The sequence below is a fragment of the Balaenoptera ricei genome, chromosome 2 (genome assembly GCF_028023285.1).
Source record: "Balaenoptera ricei isolate mBalRic1 chromosome 2, mBalRic1.hap2, whole genome shotgun sequence".
Classification (NCBI taxonomy): domain Eukaryota; kingdom Metazoa; phylum Chordata; class Mammalia; order Artiodactyla; family Balaenopteridae; genus Balaenoptera; species Balaenoptera ricei.
The window spans coordinates 119,576,784-119,599,032 of record NC_082640.1 but is presented as its reverse complement, the minus strand read 5'-3'; the positions used below and the strand labels follow the sequence as shown (position 1 = coordinate 119,599,032).

Here is a 22,249-nt window from a genome sequence, read left to right as displayed (position 1 = left end):
ATAGAAGGAGTCCAGAAACCGTGGGCATATACAGGCCAACTAAGTTATGACAACAGTACCACTGCTGTGAGAAAAGGATGGTTTTTTTCAACAAATATTTCTGGAACCGATGGGATATCTATATGGAAAATATGAATCTTGACCTTACCTTATACCATATACAAAATAAATCCTAGGTAGATTAGGAGCTTCTAGGAGATAACATAGAAGAGTATCTACAGTAACTTGGGTCATGAAAACCTTTTTCAAATAGGACTCAAATCACTGATGACAAAAGAAAAAAATTGATAAATTGGGCATCATTAAAATTAACAAATTATTTTCAGCAAAATATACCATTAAAAGGGTGGAAAAGCAAGTCACAGAATGGGAAAAGATATATTCAATGTATATAATATGTATATATATCTTGTAAAAGAGTCATATCCAAATGTATAAAGAACATCCATAAAAGTTGAAAAGACAGACAACCTTATTTAAGATACAGGCAAAGTATTTGAACGGCACTTTACCAAAGAAGACAGCCAATAAACATGAAAATGTATTTTACATCGTTATTTATCAGAGTCTAAATTTAAATCTACAGTGAGATATCTCTACACCAGAATGTCTAATGTTGGGGGAAAAAAACTGACAGTAACAAGTATTGGTGAAGATATTGAGCAACTAGAACTCACATACACTACTACTAGGAATATAAATTCGTTCAGCAACTTTGGAAATCTGGTTGGCAGTTGTCTTCTAAAGCTGAACATATGCATATCATGCGACTCAGCAGTTTTACTCCTAGGTATATATTCACCAGAAATGTGTATAGACATGCATGGAAAGATACGTATCAGAATTTTTTTTAAATTTTAATTTTTAAAAATATGTACCAGAATTTCTAAAAGTTTTTTAGACTTCACTTTTTTAAAGCAGTTTTAGGTTTACAGCAAAATTGAAAGGCAGGCACAGAGATTTCCCATATACCCCTTGCCCCCCACAAATGCATAGCCTCCTCCATTATCACTCACTCACCAGAGTGGTACTTTTGCCAACACTGGTGAACATACGTTGACATACACATCATAATCACCCAGTCACATCATAACCAACCAAAGTCCATGGTTTGCTTTAGGGCTCACTCATGGTGTTGTACATTCTGTGGATTTGGACAAATGCATAATGACATGTATTCATTATTATGGTATCATGCAGAGTATTTTCACTGCTCTAAAAGTCCTCTTAGCTTCATCTATTCTTCCCTCCTCCCCTCCACCCAACCCCTACCAACTACTGATTATTTTTACTGTCCCTATAGTTTTGCCTTTTTCAGAATGTCATATAGTTGGAATCATACAGTATGTACCCTTTCCAGTTTGGCTTCTTTTACTTAGTAGGACATATTTAAGTTTCCTCCATGTCTTTTCATGGCTTGATGGCTCATTTCACTTTAGGGTGGAATAACATTCCATTGTCAAGATGTCCACAGTTCATTTATCCATTCACCTAACAAAGGACATCTTGGTTGCTTCCACGTTTTGCCAGTTATGAGTAAGGCTGCTGTAAGCATCCATGTATACGTTTTGGTGTAAACATAAGTTTTCAGCTCTTTTGAGTAAGTATCAAGGAGTGCAATTGCTGGATCATATGATAAGATTATGTTTTGTCAGAACTGCCAAACTGTCTTCCAAAGTGGCTGCACCATTTTGCATTCCCAACAGCAATATGCAAGAGTTCCTGTCATTGCACACCCTTGTCAGCATTTGATGTTGTCGTTATTTTGGATTTTGTGTTCAGATAGGTGTGTAGTGGTATCTCATTGTTTTAGTTTGCATTTCCCTGATGACATATGATGTGAAACTTCTTTTCACATGCTTATTTGCCATCTGTATATCTTTTTTGGTAAGACGTTTGTTAAGGTTTTTGGCCCATTTGTAAATTGGATTGTTTGTTTTCTTATTGTGGAATTTTAAGAGTTCTTTGTATATAGATATATTATTTAATACTAATAATTAATAATTAATATTATTTAATATTTATTTATTTTGGCTGTTCCTGGTCTTAGTTGCAGCATGCGGGATCTTTAGTTGCAGCAGGCGGACTTCTTAGTTGTGGCATGCAAACTCTTAGTTGCGGCATGTGAACTCTTAGTTGCGGCATACATGCAGCATCTAGTTCCCCAACCAGGGATCGATCCCAGGCCCCCTGCATTGGGAGCGTGGAATCTTACCCACTGGACCACCAGGGAAGTTCCAAGAGTTCTTTGTATATTTCGGATAACAATCTTTATTAGATGTGTCTTTTGCTAATATTTTGCAAATGTTTTCTCCCTGTCTGTGGCTTGTCTTTTAATTCTCTTAACATTGTCTTCTGCAGAGCAGAAGTTTTTAATTTTAATGAAATCCAGCTTATCATTTATTTCTTTCAAGGATCATGTCTTTGGTTATGTATTTTAAAAAGCACCACCATATCCAAGGTCACGTAGGTTTTCTCCTATGTTATCTTCTAGGATTTTTATAGTGTTGTGTTTTACGTTTAGGTCTATGATTCATGTAGAGTTAAATTTTTTAATTTAAATTAACTTAATTAACTTGCATTAATTTACTTTTTAATGTAAGTTAATTAAGTTAATTCATTGTAAGGTCTGTGTCTAGATTCATTTGTTTACATGTGAATCACCAGCACCATTTATTGAAGAGACCATCTTTGCTCCATTGTATTGCCTTTGCTCCTTTGTCAAAGGTGAGTTGACTGTATTTATGGGGGCCTATTTGGGATCTCACTGTTTTGCTTCATTGATCTATTTGTCATTCTTATACCACATTTTGATTATTATAGCTTTATAGTAAGTCTTGAAGTTGGGTAGCATCAGTCCTCTAACTTTATTCTTCTTCAGTAACATGTTGGCTATTCTGGGTCTTTTGCCTCTCCATATAAACTGTAAAATCACTTGATATCCATAAAATAATTTGCTGAGATTTTGATGGGGATTGCATTGAATCTATAGGTCAAGTTGGAAAGAACTGACAAATTAATAACACTGAGTCTTCCTATCTGTGAACACGGTATATCTCTCTCCATTATTTTGCTCTTTTATGTCACTTATCAGAGTTTTGTAGTTTTCCTCACATAGATCTTATTCATATTTTGTTAGATTTATACCTAAGTATTTCACCTTGGTGGGGTGCCAGTGTGAATGGTATTGTTACAAGCATGTTTTTAACATTTTTATTCATTGTAGCTAAAAGCTAGAAACAAATAAATAGTGGTAGAGTCATATAATGGAATAGTATACAGCAATACAGCAGTAGAATTGAGGAACTGTTGATTCATTCAGCAACATAAATGAATCTCACAAAATAATATTTAGGGAAAAAAAGCAGACACAAAAGATTATATGCCTGTGAATCCAGTGTATGAAGTTCTAATCCAGAAAAACTGATTTATGGTGAGAGACATCAGAATAATGGTTCCTCTTAGGTGCCCACTGAGAGAGGGAGCAAGAGAGAGCCTTTCTGGATGCTGGAAATATTCTATATCTTGATCTGGGTAGAGGTTACATGCTTATATGCTCATGTAAAACCTCATCAAGATGTACACCTAGAATTTTCTGCACTTTATTCCATATAAATTATACCTCAATAAAAAGGTTTTAAAATGACAATAGCAAGTTATAAAGTCATTAGGTTTCTTCATCCCAAGTCATGTGATAAAAGAATGAAATATTATATCAGAAAAGGTAATAATTAAATTTAATTCTGAGATTCCTATCAGTCAATTTAAAGAAAATGGTGTTACAGAAATTATATTATTCAGTAACAGGAAACATAAATTCTTTGGGTGCTAAATGAAAGTAATATGCCACATCACCCTAATATATATAGTATTCATTTACGTAATAAACATTTTCTACAGTAGTCTTCACCACAGATACACAACTGTGATTCATATGATCTTCTTTCAAGGGAAAAACAAAAATAAAAACAAAGCTCTAGTAAAGTATTACAACCAACTACCAAAGGAATAGGTGGCTCTCTTTTTCTTGGCGACCTATGGACATTTCTGGTGATTCTAATTTGATAGCAAGGGAGAAATACAGAGGTGTGTGTTTCCCAAAATTTTTTCTTTAAAATAATGGTGCTATAAAATATTATGCAAAAAATCCTTCTCCTAGTCAAATAAGATTGGGAAGTACTTCTCGGTCCATCCAAGTACTGGACATCACAATATTCATTAAGCATAGTTATGGTTCTCAGAAGTCTTGCAATAATGAAATCAGTGTTCCTAAACTGACTCAACTATGGAATCCCTTTTTCTCAGGAAACCTAGGAATATCTAGTGGGAAAATAACATGCACTTTTAGAAATGGTAACTTAGAGGAATAAGTCAATTAATGCATGTTGCATAGACCATCTTCAAATATCGTGCAGTAAACCAGCACTAAGCCGGAAGTGAATTCTGATGATAGCCCAGAGTAAAGGCATTCAGGGCTACGAACTGGAGGAAAATTCTGAGCTTTGGATATTAGGTATGTTGATGACAAGGATAATATCTTATTTTGGAAATTGAGGAAATTTGATTTCTTCTCGCAAAGGGGAAGCTTCGCCTCCTCTGTATGAAAATGTTCCATAAAAGTACTTTCAAACAGGGTTATAATCTCTCCTCCAAAGTCATGTTTGGATCTGGCCAAATGAGCAGTTGTTGCCCCTGAATTCTGCTCATGCTTCATGTTAATCCAGAAGTCTAACTGGTATCACTGGGTAACAGTTAATCTTAACAGAACCTCAATCTAAATGGATATCCCTTTCCAAAGTCTCTGACAAAATGGGTTAGCTGTAGATTGCAAATTAGGATGCAGGGACTGAGAGAACAAATAATAGGATTTTTCTCAAAGTGTAATGTTTATTCAACACTGGAAATATCATGGATTTCAAAACACCGTCATGCATTTTTGTTAAGAAAAAAAGTCAACTGTATTTTAGTTTTGATTTAATTTCTAGTTATCAGATAGAGCTACCCCACAAAGTTTGAGGGAACAGAGATGAAAAAGAACATATTCAGCATAAATTACCAGATGCATGTCTACTTAACCAAAATGTTCCTTAGATTTTTCATTGATACTCCTCCTCTTAAAAAAATTTATCATAACCTTTCTACTTTTGAATTATATTTCAACCTTAAATGAAATCAGACAGAAAACAATGATATGCAGTGAAGACTCTAAAATGAGCAAAGAATACACTGTAGACATATTTCTCTCATTAAAACTCTAACCCACTATTGGACTTTTCAGGTTTATAAAGCACTGACTGATACTGATTATTCATCAACTTATTCTTGCCTGCAGGCAGATAACTATGTCACATTTGATTACTTTGATGACCTTTTTCTTTCTTTTTCCATTGAGAGTATGAATTATTGTGAAGAAAATCTGATCTTTCACTTAAAGGTCAAAATGCTTCATTCTGACTCTAATTTATTTTCAAGAAGGTGAATGAACCGTCTTTGATCACTGACACTGTGACAAGTAGATATTTTCTTTACCTCTACCAACTCAAAACTGTAAACTGTGTTTTTGCAATCTTAGTGTCTGTAGTTCCATTGAAATGTTAAAAAGTAGTTTCTAACCCAGATGTTTCTGTGCCACAAAGGCTGATTAGTATCACATTTTGCTTTTTCTTGAAAATATATCTATTATTTGCTAATAATATTATTGAGTAACATGCATTGCTTTCCTCCAATAACACGGTTCTCTTGTCTTTTGCCTCCCCTTTTCTGCACCTTTGTCTGCTTTTTGCTCTTACGACTTCATGTTTCAGTCTCCTGTGAGTCCTGGCTTTGAGGTAGGTACTAACTGCCTAGGAATGTGCTTCACCATCTTTTGCAAGCCAACATTATAATATTAAATTAACATCAGACAGTCATCTGTATTGACTCTATGAGAATACTCAGGTCAGAATTTAGCTCAGAATCCCAGCTGTTGAACTGCAGAAAACCCATGGGTGGTGGTGGTGGTGGTTGTCTTTTCCTGGTGTTATTGTTGAAGTTTTCGCAGTCTTCAATAAGACAAAGAGCAGTGCAGGCGTTAGACCAATAGTTGGTTTATTAGATAAAATGTTGCCCTCAGATTACTTGATTCCATAACATTGGTGTCTTTTCTATGAAGCTGGGCAGGCCGGTTGAGAATAGAACAGAACACAGTGAGCACTCACTTTACCTGGTAGCATATTAACTGAAATGCCTGCATGCTGGAACTGTGTCTTGGTGCTAGGTACCACAGAACCGTGCCAAGTGAAGTCACCATCCTGATATCCACCAGTTTTGGTTGGCGCCGTAAGGCACAAAACAAGGACTGCCTGAAGAGGATGATAACTTTTCAAGAAAGGAGCTTTGAATCCTTGATGTATTATCACAGTCTATTTAATTATTTTTAAAAAGGATGGTACTCGTGTATGTATTAAGGTCTCAATCCAAGAAGAATTTATATATGGAAAAACACACATTTCCTTCATAAAGGTTTTAAGTAAGACCCCCTCCAAAATTGGCCTTTTGTCTATCTTAAGCAATTAATAACCTAAACATGGAGAAGTCAAGCATTAAAAGCAGGATATACAACAGTGCTCTTCTTGGGATAACTTGTTTTGACCAGTTGACTTGTTAATGTTTCGTTTTTCTTATTTCTGTACCCCTGGTGAGCCGAGAGTTGACATATTGTTATTTTCTTTCATGAGACTGTAAATTTCAAATACCATTATTAGTGTCCATTCTAAGATGGTATTGTTAAGGTAACTCTAACGTAGGAAGCAAATGAAAACACAACCAGAACATGTTCTGGGTTAAAGAAAATTGACAAGTCAAGGTATCTTGATTCATAAGATGTAAAATGAAGAGATCTGCTTCAATAATAGTGAATTCCCATGTTTGAAAAATTATCCTAGTTCAAAATGTGCCGTGCTTAGAAAAGTCTGGGGTGAATGCTAGGTCAGTATAATTTTTGATATTCTTGTAAATTTAAATTTTGTAATTTACAGTGCCGTCCAGACATAATTTTAGATGTGGACTAGTACCTTTCCCTTCAAATTATCCTTTGGGAATAAAGCCAAAAAAGGGCGGGAAGGGTTTTCCACTCCCCTCTCCTGCCCTGAAATCGGAGCAGATGGTGTAAAAGAGGACTGAAGAGTAGTTTGCTTTTCTGTGGACGTTGTACAACTTAAAGGCAGCCAGGCCTTCACGGGATAGCTCCTGAGGGAAACAAGATGCATTTTCTGCATAAGCTATTGTTCTTGAAGTTGTTTATAGCTGGTTTGTTGAAAAGGTAACAAACTTTTCTTCTTTTCTTTATAATGTCCTGGAAGATAATTATTCATAAAATTTGACCAATATATCAGAGAAATATTCTAGTGACAGTTTGTGAGTTGCAGAATTGTTTGAGAAACCTGGTCATGGCTCCATGTTCAGCATGTCCTAGTCAGAGTTTGTATTTTCAGGTTTGTAACTCAAGGATGCAAAAGTATACAAGTGTAGATCAATCCTCTGCCCTCATGGACTTGCAGGAATGGACACTATAGAAACAAAGAGATGTGTTTTTGTAAAAGCTTTCTGGTATTACATTGCAATGATACATATTAATTTACTTAATCTCCCCTATTGATTAGATTGGTTCCTTTTTTTTAAGCAATGTGGAAATAGGCATCCTTGTCTGCATTTTTTGCACATTTGTAAACATATTTGTAGGTTTCTAAGTATTTATCGAATGAATCCAGTAGGTTATATCCTTAGAAGCCAAGTAGACCAAAGAATATACACATTTTTTTTGCCAACTGGTTCTTCAAAAGGATGTAAAAGTTTAAATTTATGACTTCGCTGACTGCAGTATATGAGTTTCCATTTCCTCATAGTCTTCCCAACAATCGATTTTATCAGTATTTTGAAAGGTTTCTTTTTTCACAAATTTGATAGATAGGTAAAATAATTTCTATTCCTAAATATGATTTCTTTACTGGAGAAGAGAAACAACTTTTCATATATTTATTGGCCATTTGTATTTCACCTATTGTGAATTGCCTGTCTCTTTCTCTATTGAGTTGCTTATTGATTGCTTTGAATATATATATATATATATATATATATATATATATATATATATATATATATATGTATTTTAAACTTTAAAAAAAATTTTAACATCTTTATTGGAGTACAATTGCTTTACAATGTTGTGTTAGTTTCTGCTGTATAACAAAGTGAATCAGCTATATGTATACATATATCCCCATATCTCCTCCCTCTTGCATCTCCCTCCCACCCTCCCTATCCCATCCCTCTAGGTTGTCACAAAGCACAAAGCTGATCTCCCTGTGCCATGCAGCTGCTTCCCACTAGCTATCTATTTTACATTTGGTAGTGTATATATGTCCGTGCCACTCTCTCACTTCGTCCCAGCTTACCCGTCCCACTCCCCGTGTCCTGAAGTCCATTCTCTACATCTGTGTCTTTATTCCTGTCCTGCCCCTAGGTTCTTCAGAACTTTTTTTTTTTTTTAGATTCCATATATATGTATTAGCATACGGTATTTGTTTTTCTCTTTCTGACTTACTTCACTCTGTATGACAGACTCTAGGTCCATCCATCTCACTGCAAATAACTCAGTTTCGTTTCTTTTCATGGCTGAGTAATATTCCACTGTATATATGTGCCACATCTTCTTTATACATTCATCTGTCGATTGACACTTAGGTTGCTTCCACGCCCTGGCTATTGTAAATAGTGCTGCAGTGAACACTGTGGTACATGACTTTTTTTGAGTTATGGTTTTCTCAGGGTGTATGCCCAGTAGTGGGATTGCTGGGTCCTATGGTAGTTCTATTTTTAGTTTTTTAAGGAACCTCCATACTGGTCTCCATAGTGGCTGTATCAATTTACATTCCCACCAACAGTGCAAGAGGGTTCCCTTTTCTCCACACCCTCTCCAGCATTTATTGTTTGTAGAGTTTTTGATGATGGCCATTCTGACTGGTGTGAGGTGATACCTCATTGTAGTTTTGATTTGCATTTCTCTTATGGTTAGTGATGTTGAGCATCCTTTCATGTGTTTGTTGGCAATCTGTATATCTTCTTTGGAGAAATGTCTATTTAGGTCTTCTGCCCATTTTTGGATTGGGTTGTTTGTTTTTTGATGTTGAGCTGCACGAGCTGCTTGTATATGTTGGAGATTAATCCTTTGTCAGTTGCTTCATTTGCAAATATTTTCTCCCATTCTGAGGGTTGTCTTTTTGTCCTGTTTATGATTTCCTTTGCTGTGCAAAAGCTTTTAAGTTTCATTAGGTCCCATTTGTTTATTTTTGTTTTTATTTCCATTTCTCTAGGAGGTGGGTCAAAAAGGATCTTGCTGTGTTTGCTGTCATGGAGTGTTCTGCCTATGTCTTCCTCTAAGAGTTTTATAGTGTCTGGCCTTACATTTAGGTCTTTAATTGAATATATATTATGATAGTAATCCTCTATCTGTTAATCTGTGATGGAAGTATATTTTCAGTTTTACATGTGTTTTTGATGCCTTTTTCCCATACTGATATTTAAATACAGAGAAAACATTTTCACTCATTATCTTACTATACATGGAATACTATTGAAAATAAATCAATGTAGGCAGATTAAACATAATATTCTTTTCAAATGATTCAAGAGAATAGTCTTTTCTTGACGTAAATGAGCTGAAGTCAAGGTAGAAAATGAAGCAGAATTAAAGACACTGGTGTCCTTTGCAACGACAGGATACAATTGATGACACAATATTTTTTAAGTTAGGTAGGCCTTATGGAATTTTTTTTAAATTTAAGAACTTTACTGAAGTTATTTTAAATATTTTTAAATGTCTTTAAGGAAGCATTTACTATTATAGCTTGGAAGTTATGAGGCTCTAGAGAGAATTTTTTTTTTTTTTTTTGGTGAAATTTAATGCTTCTAAACTAGTCTTTCTTAGTAATTCTTAACATTCAGACTGCCTTACAGTAAGATATTATTAGGAAATAAATTGCTCATTCCAAAAGCTTTCTCTGTGTTTGACTGTTTACACTTCACATCCTTTAGTTTTTACAAAATCTGGACAATATTCAGTTTAACTTTTTATGTGAGGGTGCGTATTTTCTGAATAATTCTTTGCCATAAACCACTATTATTTTTATAAAGTTTCCTGAGTCACATTTAATTAAGACAAGCATTGTAGTAAAAGGAACTCTTGGCTGCATACTTTCCTAGAAAATCTACCCCCAAAATGACTCATTCAGTTACTGTTTCTGTTCATTAATAAATAAGTAAAGACAAGAGAATACCACTATTGCATTATCTATCTGTAATTGGGTATGATCCTGATACACTTTATAATAGTTAAGGCAGATTCTTTTCAAATGAGCAAATACTGGGGAAAAATTTTATTTCTAATTAAACTATGGTGAAATTTCTGGCCAAATAAATATTTTCCAGGATATTTTCCAAAGTAGCAAAAGTCTGTCTAGAGGTAGACACTTTAATTGTTATGCTTGTGTTCTGGAGTTCCAGGAATCCTGGTGACTCATCTGAATTAAGAAGTTGTTTTTCCATTTAAATATGAACCATGACATCCAGTACCTTAGCCAGATATTGCAAGATTTCTTTTGATGATTGTACAGACTAGTTCTCTAAATTCAAACCTGGGCAGTGTATACTTCCAGTGAGGAAAAGACATCCAAGAATTATTTAACTGGCACTTCTCCACCTCCTGAGAGTCAGAAGAATATGTGCAGTGGTGCGTTTGTCGGGAAGGAGCCCATCAGTAAAATTAAGAGTATGAGGCCTTCTTTGATGTGCTATTAATCAGCTGTTGCCTGATTTCATTCAATTTGTCTGGCTTGTCATATGTACATTATTATTTCATGTTCTGAACATAGACTTCCAGATGTGTAATTCTAAATACGAACACAGCTGGAGAGTCCTTCATGAACTCCACTGGGGAAGAGGACATCATATACCACTTGTCCACAGTTACAAACATACAGGTCTTTGGAACAAATGGATCTTTAGTGAAGTCCCTGAAGAGCCTGCACTCACATCGGGAAGGTACCTTGGCCTCCGTAACACTCCCCACTGCCATGACTTAAGACACAAAGCATTGCTCTCTGCTTTAAGATGCAAAACAACCCCCCACGCACCCAGTTACCAGTAACAGGCATTTGCTAAGTGGCTATCTGTGTCCATCTAATGTCATGACAGGCCTGTCAAATTTAAGTCTCTGCTCCTTAAATTCCTCACCAATCATGACTACTGAGCTCCAAGGCAGTAATCGATGGGAAAATCTCTTTCTAGATTATTTCATTCAGCTTTCCCGTGAGCTCGAACACCGAGGCCAGGCCCCTGTCAATTCAGTCAAGGTCAAATACCATGAGAATATGTGTCCCTAAAATCACTTTTGAATTTCCCACATGATCTGCTTACCTTCCAGTTCACTTTCTATATGGAAATCAAGTCTGACAGTCGAAGCCCTCAACTCGTTGACATGCAGAGTTATTTTCTTCCTCAGCGGAAATGCTTTTTTATTTTATGAATGTATAGTGTGTGGCGTTAAGGTTGCATTGCCTTCAAGTATAAGGAGAGGCAATCTTACTTGTATTATGTCTCCCCTTTCCTCCAGGAACCTAGAGATTTGTAGGATGTCAGTAACTGACATTTTGAAAGAACAGTGCATGTAATTTGTAACAGTTCTCCAAGGGTCTAGTGCTTTCCCTGGAAAGGGTGGATTGCTTAAGAAAATAGTAAGGTTCCTTTATCCTTCATTTCTGTTTACTTAAAAAGAGTGAGGCAGTATAAAAGTTAATGTAACTTCCAAGACTGCTTTAGCACTCAGCAAATCCAGATCACCGTGTATTTTTAATAAGAGATTATATATGTTGTTACTATGAAAGCTTTCACAAATTGCTGCAAATGTTAAAAATGGATTCTCCACTGTAAAACAGCATCCATCACCACTAAGCAGGGGGCACACTTTTTTTTATTTCTGCTCTGTGGCAGTCCTTTTCACTGTTATGAAAAGGTGTTGATTAGATTTTATTTATGCTACATATTTAGGGTATCCAACTGAGGAGCCAAACTCATTTATCTGGCACACTTGGCAGGTAGTTCAAGGCCTGTAGAATCAGAATTGTAACAGAATAGCACTGAACAATTTAAAACTCACCAAACACCCTACCCTCTACTCAGCGAATTACAGCGCATGACAACATGAGTGTTCCTATGTGAACCTCAATTCCCAGGGGTCTTCAAACTTGTCTGTTGCCCAAGAACTGCTCTGTGCTGGAAAATCCTGGACTCCCCATGTTTGAGGTGAAATATTCATCTCAGTGTTGTTGACAGAAGTCGATTGTTTCTTTTTTGCTTCGTAAAATAGACTCAGACTAAGCATTCACAGCCGTGTTTTACTAGCAGTGACAATGGGTGGCATTAGATAATCATTTCCAAGTGGGATAAACAGGTTTCAGAGCATATAAAAGAAATCTCTAGGCAGTCTGAAGATTAGGAGGACTGAGTTGTCCTAAACAGAATTTTAACTGCTAATAATAGTCAACATAGTCATTGCATGGCAAGACTCACTTCAGGATCCACACCCAATGCCTCTTCTTCAGGAAACTCCTTTTCGGAATGACCCCTTTATCTCCATCATGGAAGTGGTTTATCTTTGCTTCGAACCTTCATACATATGGGCACTTATTCTGTGTGATTCAGTATTCCCGAAGTTGGTGATACAGTGATGAACAAAATTGTCAAGTTCCCCTTCTCGTGGAACTTATATTCTACTGAAGGGAGACAGTAAAAACCTAATAAACAAAGAGGTAAATAAGATAGTTGTGCTCTGCAGTAATGGCTCTGGAGGGGACATGATGATGTGCCAGAGAACACAGAGTGGAGGAGATGTGGGCAGGAAGTGAGGTGATCTGGAGGTGTCCTGGAGAAGGTGATATATGACCTGGAATCTGAAGAATGAGACAGAACCATCTATGCCTATAGAAGGGAAGAGCACATGTTGTTGATGGTAACAGTTATGTTGTGTCCAGAATTCTATTGAATAGTAAACTCATTGGGCACAGAGACTGTTATTTACTGGTCCTTGTATGTCCTGTAGCATCTGACTTGAGCCTTTAGGTAGGATTTGTCCCAGCAAGCACTTGTTAAATTAGATAGATCCATCTTGATGGCAGTAGGAGCAAACTGTTATAAGGTGCTGTTCTGCACAGTTCTTTGATAATCAAAAAATGCTAGATCTTAAAACTTCTGGAATAAAAGATTAATGTTTGGTTGGCTCTGTTTCACATAGCTGTGCTGGTATCTTTTAAGCATAACAGCACCTGAACAGGAAAGTAGGCAGGCAACTGAGTGATACTTATACAATAGAGGCTGTGTATTATGGTAATCATTATGGTCTAGAAAACATGCACGACTCAGATGCTATCCTCTGGGCACAGACAAGTTGCCTGAAAGTCTCTTCTGTAGGTCAAGTTTAAGGGGTTCACGATATTTTCACTTTGCATTTTGGCAAGTAGAACATACTATTACTTGATTTTTCTTGTTTCCTGTGAACTTTTCCTTCATGACTTAAATGAAGGGAAGAAAATACTTTCTATTTTTATATTAACATAAAACCAGGGGATGTGAGAACTGGGAGAGACTAAAAAGAGAGGAATCCTTATTATCATCTGGAACAAGAATACCTGAGTTCATAGTTCTGCTTCTACGGGCTGTGTGATCTTGGGCAATTGATGTAGTCTCTCTATGATTCAGTTTCCTTATCTTTAAAAAACCTGATGGTCATGAGGTTTAAATGAGTTGATGAATGTAAAGTGCTATGAAAAGAATCTGGCACATACAAAGGTTATAGAAAGTGTTTTATGTCGTTATCTAGTTCAGAGGTTTCAGACTCCCCATGACCAGATTTATTCCCCAAATCAGTTGACTGGCACAACGTTTCAGAATTTTTTGAGTCGCTAATGTTGAGAAATAGAGTTATTTCGTAAAGCAACTAGATCTTCTGCTTCTTTTGCAAAACTAAGAGGTCTGGAAACATAGGGCTTTCATACTCACAGCCATTAGCAGTCTTTGATCCATCCCTTTTCAACTGAGCCTGTCCTCTCCGATTTACTGTAGTCTCCACCATTCTCTATTGCATCCCTGACACCCATTAATATTAGCAGCCTACAGGTATTATTGATATTTGAGCTTGCCACCTGTCCTCTTTCCAGAGCAAAAGGGTTCTGACAGATTTTGTTTTCATGTTGGAGATGCCAAGTAGGGATGAGGAGCAGGCAGACAAGTACAGAGAACAGTTCCAGTGGAAAACATTCCTTAGTCAGTTGTACTCTCTTAAAATTGAAACCCTGTAGAGCAAGTGTGTCAATGTTACAGTGCATGTAATACTAAATTTTTTTAAAAGCTTATATTAACAGTCTGTATTTTGAACATCTCTACTGAAATGTCTCATCCATTATTTGCATGCATTTATTGTTTGAAGACATTCATTTTTGTTTAGTTCAAGCAATGCTTATTACTTATCTTTACCAGGCACTTCTTTCCATTAACAGAGGACAAACATGATTAAGACGTTGTCCTTCCCTTAGGAGCTTATTGGGTAATGATTAAGACCAAAAAGAGTCCCAAAAATGAGGAGTCCAAAAAGTGATGTCAACACGTACGCTAAAGTGTTCTCTACTTTTCTATTTCTCTTTGATTCAAGGGGAGTTTATGTCACCCCAAATCCAGTCCCCAGTATGGGTCTGTGAAATGGATTTTAGTTAATAAACATAAATATCTTAATACTGGAGAAGTTTTTACTTGAATCTTGTTTTTTTTTTAATAAATTTATTTATTATTATTATTTTTTTAATTTTGGCTGTGTTGGGTCTTCGTTTCTGTGCGAGGGCTTTCTCCAGTTGTGGCAAGCGGGGGCCACTCTTCATCGCGATGCGCGGGCCTCTCACTATCGTGGCCTCTCTTGTTGCGGAGCACAGGCTCCAGACGCGCAGGCTCAGTAGCTGTGGCTCACGGGCCCAGTTGCTCCGCGGCATGTGGGATCTTCCCAGACCAGGGCTCGAACCCGTGTCCCCTGCATTGGCAGGCAGATTCTCAACCACTGCACCACCAAGGAAGCCCCTGAATCTTGTTTTTTATACAGTGACTTTCATCTCTCAGGAAGTCTTATGTTTTATTTTTCCATAAATGACAACAAGAAACCACAAGTAAGGGCAATTTTTCCCCTCTGTTTTCTAGCTTAACTAATAAAGAGAATTCATTTTGAACTGTGAAGTGGAATATACCTTGTTGGGAAATTGTTTCAGAGTCCTCTTGAATGTTTAAAGATGTGCTGGCAGTTGGAGTTTCCATAATGTAATCTAACCAGTCATTTCCTGGGATGGTTCCAAACTTGCTGAGTCATCAATTTAATATACCAGGTCAAAGAACAAATTCAGTCTCTAGAAAAGCAAGATGCATTGCCTCTGTAAGTAGGTGTTCAGTGCACATAGTTTTAACTTTAGCAGTCATTTCAAATGAAATATTGTTAGCATGAGGATGTTAACAGACACTTCAGGAAACCACAGTCTTTTAAAAAATATTTAATGTGTATAATCTTTATTTAATATCTAGTCCCGCCTTTAAATTCAGCTTTCATCATTTTTTTGTTCTCATATTCTCTCTCATCTATGATGGGATACCTCTTACAATGAGAACAAGAGATCTTCATATTTTTCATCATCTATAATTTGCCAAATCCGATCATTTACATCAATCCATCCCAATACCATATTGTACAGTGATGTCAGTTCTCACAGAAGTTCCACACCTGTAATGTGATCCAAACTCCTCCACTCAGGAAAAGAACAATTCATAGGACCAATGGCTAATGTAAAAATGTAAATTTTTAGAAGCGTGTCCTCCTGCAAGTGCCTACCATAATTATAGAGAAGAGAATTTTATATCTGTTCCGAGTTTTGAGCCAGTTTTTGCTCTGCACATAATAATGAAGCAGAATGAAACAAAATGTGGCTGTTCCCTTTCCAAAACATTTCAACTTTCCTCCCTGTTCCCTTAAAAAAAAAAAAAAACCCTCATTCTGCAGATTGCCCAGGTTCACCAAACACACAGTGCCAAACTGGAGCAGCAAGTAACAGTGGAAATGAATTTAAACACCATTTAGTTAACCTAGTAAAACTAGTGTTGATGGGAGAGAGAGAGTTTTCTCTTTACCAGAATTAAAGAAAGATTTTATTTAAAACTGTAAAGTTCTATTATACACATTATAATTAAGTATAAAAATATACAAATAAATAAAAAATAAAGTGAAGTTAATGAAGAAATACAATGATACCATATCTCTTTACTTTGCATAATAATGCATAACATCCATAAAAGCTGTTATTTAAGTCAACATTACCCTTTGAATTGCTAAGTCTACTTTCATATTGAAGTTATCTTAAAGTCCAAGCTAGTTGGATTTAGATCAATGAGATTTTTTAAACCATCCCCTGTTTCATTTAAAATTACTAATTTCTGAATTTTTGCCTACTCTGTAGCTTGATGCATCAAACAAAAATACTGTAATTATGGATTTCTGGTGTATATACCTTCAAATAAAACTGCACATAAAAATTGAAATTACAACTAGTAACTTTATTAAAATAGTAACAGAATGTGAATTATTAATCAAAATCTATCACTGATTCTGAAGATCCTTAGAAGCATTTAGTTTGCTTTCATATTATTGGAAGGAATAATTGGCAGGATTCCAGAAATGATGGTTTTTAAACATTTATGTAAACAGTGATATATAGATAGGTATTATAAATATAAATTTATATTACAGGTCAATGGCCTTGTTTCATAGGATCTTATTTTTCTGTTTGTTTTACAATCTGTTATGTATCAATAAAAGGTTTTTTTCACACTTTGAAGAATGGATAAATATCTCAATAAGCATTTACAAAGTCATCAGATAATGACCCAGTCTTCTCTTTTTGTCTTAGCTCTTAGATTTGCTTCATGACAGGGAAAAGCACATGCAAATGTATATGTGTAAACTCCTGAAACATAGAATACAGTTCTGCAGACAAAACTTCCCTTTCCCAATGTGTTTATCAAGTAAAATTAAACAACTCAGTCTCCTTCCAGCAATAAATCAGTTCCCACATGCATGTACCCATCTCAAGAGTGTAAAACTTTACTTCTTCATTTAGAAATAGAGGTCACATTGAAAATGCTTGGTTATATTTGGAACCATAAGAAAGGGGAATGATAAGTATTTCTGGTTGTGTTACTAGTTGATTTTAATTTTAAAATGTCATAAATGATAAGAGGATACTTTATTAATGCTGTGAAAATCTTAAGTTGCTATTGTATCTTAAATGCTATTAAAGTCTTAATTTTTGACCCTATAAATTATGCAGTTTGTGAGTTGTTATTCTGTGCCAAGGACACATGTGGCTGTGTGAATCTCATCATTGCCTGAATACATGTGTAGTACGGACTCTGGGCCACAAAGTAACAGCCAATTTCTTTTCCCTAAACTCATGTAATGTTTTAAAATTCCTTATGTAATCTTGCCTTGAAGGTAATAAATGAAATGACTTCTCAAGAATAATTCTGGTTCTTGTAGTTTATGACAGTGTTTATATGAATGTTACCATGTTGGATGAAAAGAAAACATTCAGTTTTATCAGACTGCTTCTTGCTCTTCTAAGTGAATTTGCCCCATGGTATACTGAGTAGTCCTACATCAAACTGGCTTTGTTAACACAGCCAAGAATTAGGTCTCTTAAATTAAGGAAAATAACTGAAAGGTGATTTGGTCAACTTTTCATATGATTTTCCAAATCTGAGAACATTTTAAGTCTGCTAAGAAAGTGTGACATCACGTCAGCTTTTATTCTGAGTGTTGAAACTTTCCAACTACGGAAAAATATCACTTTTCATTTTAGTGTATGCTTAAAACTGGCCCATTGGATATGGTTAAAGCAGGGACCTAACCCTACAAATTTAATTATTTTCCAGTAAAATTCAATTCCATTGAAGTTATTTATTCAATATATTTATGATTCGGGTTGGCAAACCTTTGGCTCATCTTTAAAAGTGCCCCAGATCTCTCTGCAAGAGTTGAGCCCTTCCAGAATAATTATGCTTGGTAGTTTTATTTTACGGAATTGAAATTATAAATGTAACTGTAGACATAATATCCCTAAGTAGAACCTCATCTCAAATTTCTTTTTATTGCAGCTGGTGAATCTGCAAATCAAAAATTTCCCATTTGGTAATAAATGGTATTACCTTTTGGTGCAGATAGGCATTGAAAAAGATGGAAGTTGTCTGTAAATATGATTTGTTTCTCATCAGTAATTATTTCAAATTAGAAATTAACTGAGTAATGGGATAATACAAGGGCTCTAGAAGCAGACAAGTGTAGGTTCATGTTTTGGCTCCACTGTTTACTAGCATTTGACCCAAAAGAGTATATTTAAACTTTATGAGCTTAGATGCCTCAACTATAGATAACAAGGCCTGTCTTGTAAGGTGCCTAACACAGTGATTATTAAGAGTTAATACTAAGTTAAGAGCTTAATAAATGAGATATATAATTATAATAACTATTAAAAAGTAATTCAGTTCTTTTATTCCAATGATTATTTTTCCTGATGATTCCCAAGTACATTTCCATGATATCAAGAGATACCATGAAATTGTTCAAAAACATTGGAAACACAGTTAAATTTATTTCATTTTATTTTTTAAAAAATTTTTATTGGAATATAGTTGCCTTACAATATTGTGTTAGTTTCTACTGTACAGCAAAGTGACTCAGCTATACGTATACATATGTCCCCTGTTTTTTTGATTTCCTTCTCGTTTAGGTCATCACAGAGCATTGAGTAGAGTTCCCTGAGCTATACAGTAGGTTCTCATTAGTTATCTACTTTATACATAGTATCAATAGTGTATATATGATACTATATACAATAGTGTATATATGTCAATCCCAATCTCCCCATTCATCCCATCTCCCCTTTCCCCCTTGGTATCCATATGTTTGTTCTCTGTGTCTGTGTCTCTGTTTCTGCTTTGTAAATAAGATCGTCTATACCAGCTTTTTCAGATTCCACATATATGCATTAATATACGATTTTTTTTTGTCTTTATGACTTACTTCACTTCATTTATTTATTTTTTTAATCTATGTACTGGGCTGATTAATTACAAAATGAGAGACAAGAGTGCACAGAGATATAATTGTAACTGAAATATTAATATTTGTGTGTCTTATATAATCCAGTAGTCACTATGTTTTTCAACTATATAAATGATAGTATAATTTTAACCCTTTACTTTTATGGTTGAGGAGTAATTTTTAATTATATTCATTTTTTTCTTGGAGGGAATCCAAAGAAGCTGTAGGCCTTGTTCAGATGAAGTACTAGATTGGACAGATGGGGGGAATTTACTTTTCATTTTTTATCTTCCTGAACTGCTTGCATTTCTTATATGTAAAACTTTAGAAAATGTCAATGAAGTAATATATGGAGTGGGATTAAGAACCATTTTTTGGTTTGCTTTCAACTTTATATTTCTGTATTAAACTAATGAAATTGAAAAGCTGCAAATTATTTGAAAGTCCTAGAAATCAGGTTCAAATAGTCTGATCTCCAATTCTCTTCTTTCCATGCTATAAAACAAAGTAACTCAAAAAAGAAATTAAGGGGAAGTAAATTACATTAATGAACAGAAACATAGTTTTAGTTTATTCCTCTCACATTCTTAAGGATCAAACCACTAAATACAATAGTAAAATAAAAGACAGTTTAAAAATACACAAATATATTATGCTGTGTCAGGGTCACTTGCATCTTACCATATCACTCTGAGAACATCACTACTATCTGAACAGCTGGATGTGCTTTATTGGGAAAATGATTTTTCTCTTTGTGTCAGTATTTCTGCACTAGTGCTTTGGTTCAGTCATGAATATGTGAGACCTTTTGTTGGAAAATAAAATAAATAAAAATATATAAATATATAAATCAGATAGTCTCTTATATCTTATTGTCCTTTATTGTTTTTCAAACATATAGCAAAAGTCACCATCAGAGTCATTCATTGGTCGAGAGAAGAGGTCGAATTCCCAGTCATACATTGGACGACCCATCCAGCTCGACAAGATCTTGCTGTCCAAAGTTAAAGTGCCACACACTTTCGTCATCCACTCCTACACCCGGCCCACTGTGTGCCAGTACTGCAAGAAGCTTCTCAAGGGGCTCTTCAGGCAGGGCCTGCAGTGCAAAGGTAAGGACGATCTTGCCACCAAGTATTTGTCAACGGCCGAAGTTTGAGCCTCACCTATTTGAAATGACTCTTTTTCCCACACCTTCTCTTTCTGATGCATGCTTGGTTTTGATTAGTTTTCTTTTAAAATGATTGTGATTAGATTGCAGATTCAACTGTCATAAACGTTGTGCACCAAAAGTACCCAACAACTGCCTTGGCGAAGTGACCATTAACGGAGGTAGGTAGAAGGTCAGCTGTCACGTCTATGCGTCTTTTCCCTCTTAAGGCATGTGTCAGTTAGGACTTAGCGAGATTTTTTTACTTTTAATTTTTTTCCATTCAGATACTCGTGACCCAGACCAAAGTAAATTACGGCCTCTGTCCTACTTTACTGTAAAAAAGCACCCATCATTGCGTTGTGATAAAGACCAGAGATTTTCTTGATTTTTACGTGGTGAACCAGCTAGTACTGAAAACTTGGATATCCAGGATTTCTTCCCCAGCTCTCTTATTTTTCTACACCTATTCTAGTTCGTTCAGAAGTGTAGAAATTGTTGGAATGCCTCCCAGTTATAGCTATCAGTCTCGTCCTCCATCCTTTTCATTCCCAGCATTGAGACAGAAGTTAACTTTTCTTCCCTGTCTGTCAAGGAAGGGAAGAATCACAGAAATTGACCTACCAGGAAATAGTTACAACTTTCTTCCTCCACCCGCTTACTATTCCCATTATGTATGTGCTTGTTAACCTGCATCTTTAATAATAATAAAAGGAACTTGAATTTAGACAATTAAAAACTACATATCCTTCTCTATATTGGGGAATATTCCTTTGGGAAAACCTTAATTGTACAAATTAAGATTGAAGGAATTCTAAGAAAAACGCTATGTCCTAAAGGAACAGCTCTCATTTTCTTCCCTGGTAGAATTCCTGATGGATTCTGACCAAAGCATTTGACTTAGTGTCCCAGGCTGACTTTTTCCATAGATAGTAGACTGTGTTATACTTTCAGTCTGTTATCAGTTTGCTGATTCCTCTGGGAAGAAAACTGGTGATAAAAGACCGGAGAAACAGGTTGAGTATTTCTGTTGCTAAAATCCTGAAGAACAAGTGATTATGTATGTTCTCCAACTTTCTTCTCTAGAAGAAGAAGAGAAAGCTCTCTAGGAAAACATTCCCATAGTAGTTTCTGGCTTCAAGATGCATGAATTAGCTGCCAAAATCAAAAGCTTGGCAATCTTCCCACTTTCTGTGGCATATGGTATTGATTTTGTTCAGGCCCAGGAAATGTCAATGTGTACTTGATAACTAGAACCAAAGGGAAACAGTGTAGTTTATGTTATGTTGATTAATTTGCAATTGCATTTTTCCATACAGTCAGAAAAATCTGGAAAATTATGCGTTTTCCAAGCTTGGCAGGCTAGGGTCTCTGATCAATCTGTTTTCTAACTTTAAAGTAAGTACTTTGCCTTAGTAAGTAATTATAATTTACTACATTACCATCAGCTATATCATGACAGGATTCAGTATTACTTTGAATATCAAATATCTTAGGCTTATGTGACCATATATTAGAATCCATGATTTTAAAAGTTACTGGAATATCAAGAATCAGTGACCTTGAGTGTTCTTGCATGTCAAAGTTTCCCACATCCTCCAATGTATTTCTTTTTCCCACCAGGGCTGTACTACTGAAATAAGATTCGTATCCTCTTCACTGGTGCCTGGTATCACTTTGCTTCCTAGCACTTTGTTTCTGTCTCACCCTTGGCTTCCTTCCAAGGCTTCCCATGACTTTTCATGCTTTTAGGCTTAGGGGCACAAAAAAACGAGCATCTGCTCGTAAAATTATATATTCATCCTCTCATACATTCAGGTGATTATGAACTAAAATTTAAAAGGAAAGTGAAAGAAAAGAAAAATTCACATAATTATATTTTTAGG

The 22,249-nt window shown here is 35.5% G+C and overlaps 1 protein-coding gene across 6 annotated transcripts in view; it reads left to right on the top strand.

The window, feature by feature from the left end:
- The window catches only part of PRKD1 (protein kinase D1), a 455,022-nt gene that overhangs the window by 378,142 nt on the left and 54,631 nt on the right, over positions 1-22,249 (top strand). For all 6 annotated transcript variants that reach the window (XM_059914029.1, XM_059914027.1, XM_059914028.1 and 3 more), the window contains 2 exons: positions 20,115-20,325; positions 20,468-20,545. In XM_059914029.1, coding sequence (XP_059770012.1) covers positions 20,115-20,325; positions 20,468-20,545 — 289 coding nt within the window. The remainder of the gene's footprint in view (positions 1-20,114; positions 20,326-20,467; positions 20,546-22,249) is intronic.